At 33.5% G+C, this 11,356-nt stretch overlaps 1 protein-coding gene across 1 annotated transcript in view; it reads right to left on the minus strand.

The window, feature by feature from the left end:
• Nucleotides 1-10,055, minus strand: part of LOC110781092 (photosynthetic NDH subunit of subcomplex B 1, chloroplastic-like) — a 49,336-nt gene extending 39,281 nt beyond the window's left edge. Inside the window, exon 1 of the mRNA XM_056841877.1 lies at nt 10,041-10,055. Coding sequence (XP_056697855.1) covers nt 10,041-10,055 — 15 coding nt within the window. The remainder of the gene's footprint in view (nt 1-10,040) is intronic.
• Nucleotides 10,056-11,356: the final 1,301 nt, after the last annotated feature.

The raw sequence follows: 11,356 nt of genomic DNA on the forward strand, positions 1-11,356 counted from the left end.
AGGATCGGTTTTCCCTTTTTCCGAAAATTAAAGGTTTGGTTTTCCCTTTTTCCAAAAATTAAACGATTGGTTTTTCGTTTTTCCAAAAAAGAGCGATGTGCTGGATTTTCCTTCGTTTTACGTCCTATAAAAACAAGGGGGTTTTCTCGTTTAGCTAGCCCTGAAAATGAGAATCTTTAAAAACGTTTTACCTCGTGATTGGGCTTGGCCAGGCCCAATTACACTTTACAGCTTTAATTTCGAAAACATTTGTAGCTACTCCCAATGACAAAGTGAGGGAGTTTCTACGCATCTTTAGATCCTTCCAATGACAAAGTGAGGAAGTTTCTATACTATCAGTTGACAAATCCCAATGTCACGTGAGGGATATGTCGACACTTCAAGTGATAACCCTTAAGTCAAATGTTATCACTCGGGGGCTCGTGAGACCCTCGCAAAAGAGGTCACATACACCATGGCTTGTGTGACGCACTCCGTCTAATACTTTGACCATCGTCTTACTCCAAGACTCAGTCAAAGTGGGGGCTAACTGTAGACACCTACTTTTGTCCCCGTTCCCGCAAGGGAAAGGTTCGATGATGAAAGAATAAAAACTCCACTTGACAACGCATCTCCTATAAAATAAACGAATCTCGATTCCCCATTTCATTTTACCCGAAACCTGCTATTTATGGAAACCTGCTAAAAATAGTAACTACCGTAAAAGGTAGCTTCTAAAAGTGGCAAATCATAAAAGATAGAAACCTGTCAGAATTAGGTGTTGCATTCCAACATAAATCCTAAATGAGATAGAAAACTGCGAGAATCCTATTCCTAATAGGATTCGGAAATAAGAGTTACGTATTAATTAAAATCCTAACGAGCCTAGAGTTCGTAACGGGCCCAGACGCATTCCGTCACAAAATTGATACGCGCTAAAAGACTCGAATTAATATCAAACTCTACGGATTTCAGGAATCCGAATCTGACAAAGAATTCGGCCCAGACATCACTTTCAACGCCCAGAGCTGGGCGCCGAAATCTTTGACGCCCAGCCCTGGGCGCTAAAATTACATGGATCTCTATTTTCAACGCCCAGCCCTGGGCGCCGAAATCTTTGACGCCCAGAGCTGGGCGTCGAAATTACCTGGGACGTGTTTTTTCCTAATTCTTTATGGATTAGAACTCTGCAATTCTATCTTTCCACGAACTCTTCCCTATAAATACGCCCCTAGTTTCGACGTGAAACACACAACAACACATAATATATTCTGAGTATTGACTCTAAACCCCTTAGCCTAAGCCTCTCGCTGCGAAACTGTTCACGCGTTCTGTCGCAATCGATCCATAAATCGAACAGAACGTATCCTGTCCCATAATTGAGATTCGTTAAATAAAAAGGAGAAATAGCAAAGTCAAAGTAATTAGTTTTCTGAGAACCGTGACGCACCTCTCAAGGGTGCATCGTAATGTGTCCCTTTTCGATGATTTAACTGCTTTCCTCGCCCTTTTTATGAACTGTTAAACTAACCTAATCTCATTGTTCTATCACGCCTAACAAATATAATATTTTTGGGAAATCGGATTATCATGCTAGGTCCCTTAATGCTATTTAAATCAGATAATCACGATCGAATTAGTGTTATATGTTGCATATTGCTAAAATCAACTCAGATTAGTTTAATAGTTAACGCATGTCCCTTCAATTATTTATGTTGAGCTAGTAAGGATATCCTGCCTCTGGAGTTATCGACGAGCGAATTACTCCTCTCGGTAGTTACAGTCCCCCGAACCCTCAATCTCTACCTTGCGGGTGTATATTGAGAGATCCCCACACCAGGGATCACAAGGGAACCTACGGCCGTTGTGGTCAAACATAATTGCACTCCCTTTATGTCACGATAACCGGGTTTTGTCAGTTTTTCTCATTGTCGTTAAAAACTGAATGGCGACTCCTATATTACTAGTCAATTGGGTGTATACTCACAGGAAATCCAATTACACTTGATTGAATAAAAAGAATCGTCACACCCACGAGGGACAAGGTCACGCATTAGCCTCGCGCTTTTTCCACCCCCTCACAATGGGTTTTCGGGATTATCCCGTGGATACGAGTCCTCATCTTGCTTCCCATCACTAAACATTGACCCGTACATGACTAATATACATAGTTTTAACTAAAGAACCTAAAGAACCTAAGGACTCATTTGATTCTTATTACATGACTAATATACATAGTTCTAACTTTCTAAAACTCATTCGAATATATTTATCCACATTTAAGGCTCATTGGGTCGTTATAGGTCATGTTTAGAGCTAAAATGACATTTCCGCTCCCAACTTTGAACTAAAGAACCTAAGGACTCATTTGATTCTTATTACATGATTAATATGTATAGTTTTAACTTTCTAAAACTCATTCCAATCTACGTATGCACATTTAAGGCTCATTGGGTGGTTATAGGTCATGTTTAGAGCTAAAATAACATTTTCGCTCCCAACTTTGAACTAAAGAACCTAAGGACTCATTTGATTCTTATTACATGATTAATATGCATAGTTTTAACTTTATAAAACTCATTCCAATCTACGTATGCACATTTAAGGCTCATTGGGTCGTTATAGGTCATATTTAGAGCTAAAATGACATTTCCGCTCCCAACTTTGAACTAAAGAACCTAAGGACTCATTTGATTCTTATTACATGACTAATATACATAGTTTTAACTTTCTAAAACTCATTCCAATCTATTTATGCACATTTAAGGCTCATTAGGTCGTTATAGGTCATGTTTAGAGCTAAAATGACATTTCCGCTCCCAACTTTGAACTAAAGAACCTAAGGACTCATTTGATTCTTATTACATGACTAATATACATAGTTTTAACTTTCTAAAACTCATTCGAATCTATTTATGCACATTTAAGGCTCATTAGGTCGTTATAGGTCATGTTTAGAGCTAAAATGACATTTCCGCTCCCACCTTTGAACTAAAGAACCTAAGGACTCATTTGATTCTTATTACATGATTAATATGCATAGTTTTAACTTTCTAAAACTCATTCCAATCTACGTATGCACATTTAAGGCTCATTGGGTCGTTATAGGTCATATTTATAGCTAAAATGACATTTCCGCTCCCAACTTTGAACTAAAGAACCTAAGGACTCATTTGATTCTTATTACATGACTAACATACATAGTTTTAACTTTCTAAAACTCATTCGAATCTATTTATGCACATTTAAGGCTCAATAGGTCGTTATAGGTCATGTTTAGAGCTAAAATGACATTTCCGCTCCCAACTTTGAACTAAAGAACCTAAGGACTCATTTGATTCTTATTACATTATTAATATGCATAGTTTTAACTTTCTAAAACTCATTCCAATCTACGTATGCACATTTAAGGCTCATTGGGTCGTTATAGGTCATATTTAGAGCTAAAATAACATTTCCGCTCCCCACTTTGAACTAAAGAACCTAAGGACTCATTTGATTCTTATTACATGACTAATATACATAGTTTTAACTTTCTAAAACTCATTCGAATCTATTTATGCACATTTAAGGCTCATTGAGTCGTTATAGGTCATATTTTTAACAACTTAATTATCTCTATAGTCTGCAACTATATCTTTTTATGCTTCAATGGAATGTAAAGATAATATCTTGAGTGTGAACTTTGGTACTCTATAGCTCATATATTTTCCTTCCATCTTGCAGGGATCGAGTCGATTGGAATTAGAAAGTCAACACGGCCTTAATTAAGGTTTGTACGTAATGCATGATCGATCCAAAGGGAGCTAAGTGGCCGGATTAGAGAAATTTGTTAGACTAGCTCTCTAGGCTTTTGTCTTTATTTGTTAATATTAGTTTTAATTTGTTAGACTAGCTAGCTAGGTGTTTAAAAATTGTAAACGTACGTACTATACGTTTTTCTCTATTAGGCTAATATAAATGAAGTTAATTTAATGATTTATTAATAAAAAAATTAAGCAGATTCATACCTTTGCTATTCTGGTGTTGATTGGTGCGTGTACAGGTTTCAATACTCAATGGTGTATATATATAAATTTGGTTATTGCCACCTATTTTATATTTTAAACGAATTTGGAAAAAAAAATAATGTTGTTGAAGGGGGCTTTTAATGTACGCCTCGACAACATATGAATTTATGGCGCCAATGTACAGGTATTGGCGCAAGAATACAGGCCTGTTGAGGGGGGCATTTAAGAAGTGAGCCTCAACAGAGGTGTCTGTTGAGGCGGGCTTTTGTAAAGCCCCCCACAACAGGTCCTTATTTTTTCGCTTTGGTTTTGGGCTGTTGAGGCGGGCTTTTGAAAGCCCCCCACAACAGACCACCTGTTGAAGCGAACAAAGCCCGCCTCAACAGCTATGTGAGCTGTTGAAGCCACGTCTGTCGAAGCGGGCCTTGTTCGCCTCAATAAGCCCAAAATGCCCCCCTCAACAGGTACTTTTTCCACTAGTGAGGGCACTCCCTTTGGTATTCTTTGAATCGGTCCCAAGCTTCAAAAAGAGATTCATCCCGCTTTTGCTCAAAGGATTGAATCTTGTGGCGATATTCCGCCGTCTTGCCATGAGAGTAGAACTTGCTCAAAAAGGCGCTAGTCACTTCATTCCAAGTGCGAAGTGAATTTGGCTTGACCTCCTTGTCAAGCCAATCGCTAGCTCGCCCAAGGAGAGAGAAACGGAATAGAGTCAACCGCACATAGTCCGAGGTCACACCATTGTGTTTGATTGTATCACAATAATGTTCGAATAGCTTAAGGTGCTAGTGTGGTGACTCGTTGCTTTTTCCACAAAAAGGATGGCTTTGAACCAAGTTGATCAAGGCGGGCTTGATCTCAAAGTTATTGGCATTAGTTGTGGGAGCTTGGATACCACATGTTTCTTCAAATGCTCCCGGTATACCCAAATTCTTAACCGGGAGAGCCATGGTTTCAAAAGCTTGCTCACTCTCTTCTTGTTCCACGCCTACACTCAAGGATTCAAACCGGTTGTGGCTTGATGAGCGAGTTCGAACGCGCCTTAATCTCCTTAGTGTCCTCTCCAATTCAAGGTCAAGAGGATGAAGAGACCTTTGACGTGCTCGACCTCTATCAAGCATACAAACTCAAAGAAAAACGTGAGTATTGCAAAGGAAAAGAAAGCAAACAAGAATGCAATATTTTTGTATTTTTCTAATGGTAAACTAGTCTCAACAAAACTCAATAACAATGACCGTTCCCCGGCAACGGCGCCATTTCGATAGGGTGTTTTTCCGTCGTTGAAAAGAAAATCACCTCACCAAACAAAATTTATAAACCACTATCTAACCGGCTATATTGCTATAGCGGCAATTATAGGGATCGTCCCATAGAAACGGTGATCATTGAGTTTACGTATTAAGCTAGTTTGAACAAAAGTTTGTTTGAATTGTATTCTAGAAAGCTAAAGCTAACAATTATAGGAATTGAATCAATAAAGGGAAATGCTAGGGAGTCGGGGATAGCCTAGGGAAATCGGGAGAAACGAACTAAACAATTAAGCAATCATGATCATGCAACGACTTGGTGTATAGGCAAATAGAATCACCCACCACCTCTTGGATGGGGAACACGAAGCGTCTAATCTACGGAAGAGCTGTCGCCTAATCCTAGACTAAACAAACTTGCATATAATAGGCACCACTATTCACTTACACAAGTTAGGCTCACAATGTCTTGCCAAACCTAGCCTATGCAATCCAATCAAATCCCAATCAAATAGCATTTGCAACTACCACTCAATTAGGCACGGATATCCTATCACCAAATCATATTTAATTACAACAATCAATCATCAGTTCAATCATCAATTTCCCTTAATTAAACCCCTAGATTCTCCCCTTTCCCTAACCTAGGACTACTCACAACACATATTTGAAACTAAGAAATTCATGAGTTCTAAGCAAGCAAATATGAAATTGAAGGAGTAGAAGGAAAGAATCAAGAAGTTGAACATTCAATTGCAAAATCAACTAAGAATTGAGAATCAATGAAACTAAAATCAAAGCAAAGAGGAATTCAAGAAGTTGAAGAACAATAACAAAAGAGCATGAGCAAAGAACTAAGAACTTGAATTAAATTACAAGGAATTGAGAAGAGTTGAAGAAATTACAACTTGAAGCTTCAAATCAATGGAGTTTCTCTCTCTAGAAAACTAACTTGAAGAGCAAACCTTCTAAAACTTCCTAAAATTCTATTTCTAAAATTAATTGTGAATAATAAAAATGAAAATTCTATTTATACAACCCCTAAGAAAATAGAAATTTAAACTCGAATAAGTCCGCCCGCGTAGCTGTGCGATCGCGGAGACCCAGGTGCGATCGCACAGGTGCGAACATGCCTTGGATCCGTGCGAACCTGTTCAGCAACGATTCTTTTCTTCGATCTGTGTGAACGAGCTCCAAATCCGTGCGATCGCACGGACTTGACTTAGCCAATTCTTCATGTGCTCGCACGGAAATTCTGTGCGAGCACACAAAATAATAGTGCGAGCGGGCTCGTTTATGGTGCGATCGCACGAAACTCCAAATAGTTCCTGCATCGTTTTTTCGATTTCGTGCGAACACACACTTTTGGGACTCGATCGCACGAGCCTGATTGACTTTAGGGCCAAGTTTGCTGACCCGTGCGAACACACAGAACTCCCGTGCGATCTCACGGGTCTGATTCGAGCATATTTCCTTCTTTTTTCCATCATTCTCCAACATATTACCTGAAAAAGTGCAAGATAGAATAAGGGGATAGAAAATGCAACAAAACTATACAAAACTATCAAAAAGCGTAATAAAAATCTATAAAATCCTAAGCTTAGAGCGACATAAATGCCGCTCATCATAGGTCCACATTGCCTAGAAGGACTAGGCAAGTAAAGATGCGGAATTGAAAGTGAGGAATTGAAATGCCTTATTGAAAGTGCGATATTGAAATTGCGGAATTGAAAGTGCGATATTGAAATTCCGGAATTGAAAGGTGCATAATTGAAATTGCAATATTAAAAGGTGCATAATTGAAAGTGCCATATTGAAATTTGTACTTGGGCACATGAGATTCGAACGCCAAGCGGCTCCTTAATAATAAGTGTGCCCGACACGAATTCAAAGCCGAAAATCTCAACTTGGGAGAAGTTGCTCATCCCAAAGTATCCTAGATTTTGCATATAGAACTTGAACTTGAAAGTTTGATTCTTGAAATATTGAACTTGAAATACTTGAATTTGAACTTGAAATATTGAAGCTTAAGAGACTTGAATCTCAAAGATCGGGCCTTTTAATGTTGAAAAGGTTAATTCTTTGATGTGCTCTTATTTTAAAAGGATCCTATTTTAGGGAAGTAGTAATGAGCAACCCTAAACATTATAATAAATAATAAATAATAAATAATAAATAATAAATAATAAATAATAAATAATAAATAATAAATAATAAATAATAAATAATAATAATAATAAATAATAAATAATAAATAATAAATAATAAATAATAAATAATAAATAATAAATAATAAATAATAAATAATAAATAATAAATAATAAATAATAATAATAAATAATAAATAATAAATAATAATAATAAATAATAAATAATAAATAATAAATAATAAATAATAAATAATAATAATAAATAATAAATAATAAATAATAAATAATAAATAATAAATAATAAATAATAAATAATAAATAATAAATAATAAATAATAAATAATAAATAATAAATAATAAATAATAAATAATAAATAATAAATAATAAATAATAAATAATAAATAATAAATAATAAATAATAAATAATAAATAATAAATAATAAATAATAAATAATAAATAATAAATAATAAATAATAATAATAAATAATAAATAATAAATAATAATAATAAATAATAAATAATAAATAATAAATAATAAATAATAAATAATAAATAATAAATAATAAAATAATAAATAATAAATAATAAATAATAAATAATAAATAATAAATAATAAATAATAAATAATAAATAATAAATAATAAATAATAAATAATAAATAATAAATAATAAATAATAATAATAAATAATAAATAATAAATAATAAATAATAAATAATAAATAATAAATAATAAATAATAAATAATAAATAATAAATAATAATAATAAATAATAAATAATAAATAATAAATAATAAATAATAAATAATACATAATAAATAATAAATAATAATAATAATAAATAATAAATAATAAATAATAAATAATAAATAATAAATAATAAATAATAAATAATAAATAATAAATAATAAATAATAAATAATAAATAATAAATAATAAATAATAAATAATAAATAATAAATAATAAATAATAAATAATAAATAATAAATAATAAATAATAAATAATAAATAATAAATAATAAATAATAAATAATAAATAATAATAATAAATAATAAATAATAAATAATAATAAATATAAATAATAATAATAATAATAAATAATAAATAATAAATAATAAATAATAAATAATAAATAATAAATAATAAATAATAAATAATAATAATGAATAATGAATAATGAATAATGAATAATGAATAATGAATAATGAATAATAAATAATAAATAATAAATAATAAATAATAAATAAATAATAAATAATGAATAATAAATAATGAATAATAAATAATGAATAATAAATAATAAATAATAAATAATAAATAATAAATAATAAATAATAAATAATAAATAATAAATAATAAATAATAAATAATAAATAATAAATAATAAATAATAAATAATAAATAATAAATAATAAATAATAAATAATAATAATAAAATTTAACTAATAACTAAAGAATAATTATTAATTAATAACTAAATATTTATATAATAAATAATAATAATAATCGGTAATTGATTACTAAATAATTACAATAAATGATAAATATTAATAATAATAATAATTCATTGTTAATAACTAATAAACAAATAATTAATAACTAATAATCCGTAACTAATTAATAAAAATAATAATAAATTATAGTAATTATTAATAAATAATTAGTTATAAATAATAATAATAATAAGTAATAATAATAATATAAATATAAATATAAATAATAAGTAATATAATTATATAATAATATAAATATAAATAATAAGTAATACAATAATATAAATAATAATATAAGTAATATTAATAATAATAATAATAATAATATTATTATTATTATTATTATTATTATTATTATTATTATTATTATTAAGTTAAATTGAATTGAATTAAACTGAATTAAACTGAACTGAACTTAATGCTCCTGAACTGAACTGAACTGAACTAAACTGAACTGAACTGAAATGAACTGAACTGAACTGAATTGAATGCTCCTGAACTGAATTGAACTGAACTGAACTGAATGCTCCTGAACTGAACTGAACTGAACTGAAATGCCAAATAAGTCGTGAAACTGAAATCTGAAATTAAGCTAAAAAGAACAGGGCCTTATATGATTTTGAGTGGAAAAGGCTTAGTAAAACCAATGGAATGGTCTACTAGATGAGTTTGTAGTTTGATTTTGAAATTGGTTTTTGAAGATCGTATTTTGTACCGAGTTCCGGAAGGGGAACGGCCTCGGGAATTAGATTTTGGATTTTATATTTTGGAGATGTTCTTAGCAATTGGGATTTCCGCACGGAGTTGCTCCAACCGCCTAGTAAGGATAATGGTATCGTCATCATCTCAGAGGGGAGACACGATTTAGGTGTCTACAGAAGCCCCCACTTTGACTGAGCGTTCGGTTAGGAAAGTGCTAGTCAAAGTACTCGACTTGGGACGGAGAACGGTCAAGACATTCTGCGATCAAGGCCATTCTTTGTACGCTGGTACCTGCACAAAACAGGCGTTAGAAAAAAGGATGGAGTCTACCTCCGTGTGGTTGTGATGACTCCGATTTGTACTTGTACTGTTCTTCCGCCTTTGGTTCGGGACGGAGCTTGGCATCGAAAATTTGAATCTTGAATGTTTGAATCTTGAGTTTTGAATTTTGAATACCTGGAGTTGATCCATTGGGGATGTGCTTGACTGGGGATAAGATCTTTTTACTGGCCCTTAAGATTTTGAAATTTCAGTTGACTTTCCCGGAGCTTGGGTCCGTTGGGAGTCGAACGCCTGAGTCGTTGTATTTTTTGGACTTTGTATCCTTGAAATATTCATCTGTTTGTACTTGGAGATACGGGTGTATACCCGTATTTTCGAAAGATGGCCTGATGCGATATTTGATGCTTGGTGCGAAAGACCGTAGCAGTAAAGGACGTGCAATCAGCACGGGAGACCGCGCGCTGCAGATTCTGCGCATGCAGTAGGCATCGCCTAACGTGGAGCTCGGCGTCAGGCGCGGTGTTGAGCTATAAAATCTCCCCTTGCCGTGCCATTTTGAGGCACACTCTCTTGTATTCTTTGCTCTTCTCTCTCAAAGGTCGATTAGCCTCTCCCCTTGGTCTTGTTCTTGCCTTGTCCATGTAAGTATTTCATATTTTTGCCTATGAAATAATCTCTAGGATTGCATGTAGCTTTGAATTTTCTCGTACTTTGGAATGACGCTTGTATGCTTAAGCTTCTTGAATTTGTTGAGAATTGTTTGATAGCCACTTGAACTGGAACTGTTGGAACTTGTAGATTTGAACTTTTTGAAAATTTTCTTGAATCTTGTACCTGGTATTTGTAGATAGTAGTCTCACTGGTGACCTTGCGTGGTCTCAGGAGAGAATAGGCTAGGATGCCTAGATGTTGTTTGTAGAGTTTTGGAATGCTGGCTTCGGCATGGGTAGCCTAGGCGTTGGTGTTGAACTTGTATACCTGCTTCGGCGTGGATAGCCTAGGCGTTGGGGTAGAACTTGTATACCTGCTTCGGCGTGGATAGCCTAGGCGTTGGTGTAGAACTTGTATTTTGAACTAGAGGTCCCTGGCTGAATTAGTACTGCCACTGGGGATTTTTGAATTTTTGACTTTGTACAGGCTAGTATAGGATAGCCTCTGAATTTTGATTTTTGCACGGGCTAGTATAGGATAGCCCTCAGTTTAGAATTTTGACACTTGGTACTCTGCTTGATTTTGTATGCCTCGTCATACTCGGAGGAATCTCGCCGAATCTTCGGTGGTTCGAGCTGCTGAGGAGGACGCTTCGGACGATGAAGCGGCCGCGGTAAATGTGCCGGATGGCGGTATGGTTCCCCGCAGAGCACCCACTTTTGTTGGTACTGGCTGGAGTCCTTCCGATATGGTGTTTCGACCGGAGTTTCACTTATCCTAGCGGCCTCGCGCTGGCTTGGTGAGTCTTGTACTTTGCTTTGAAATTGTATTTTGTACTT

Source organism: Spinacia oleracea, chromosome 4 (genome assembly GCF_020520425.1).
Source record: "Spinacia oleracea cultivar Varoflay chromosome 4, BTI_SOV_V1, whole genome shotgun sequence".
In the NCBI taxonomy this organism is placed as follows: Eukaryota; Viridiplantae; Streptophyta; class Magnoliopsida; order Caryophyllales; family Amaranthaceae; genus Spinacia; species Spinacia oleracea.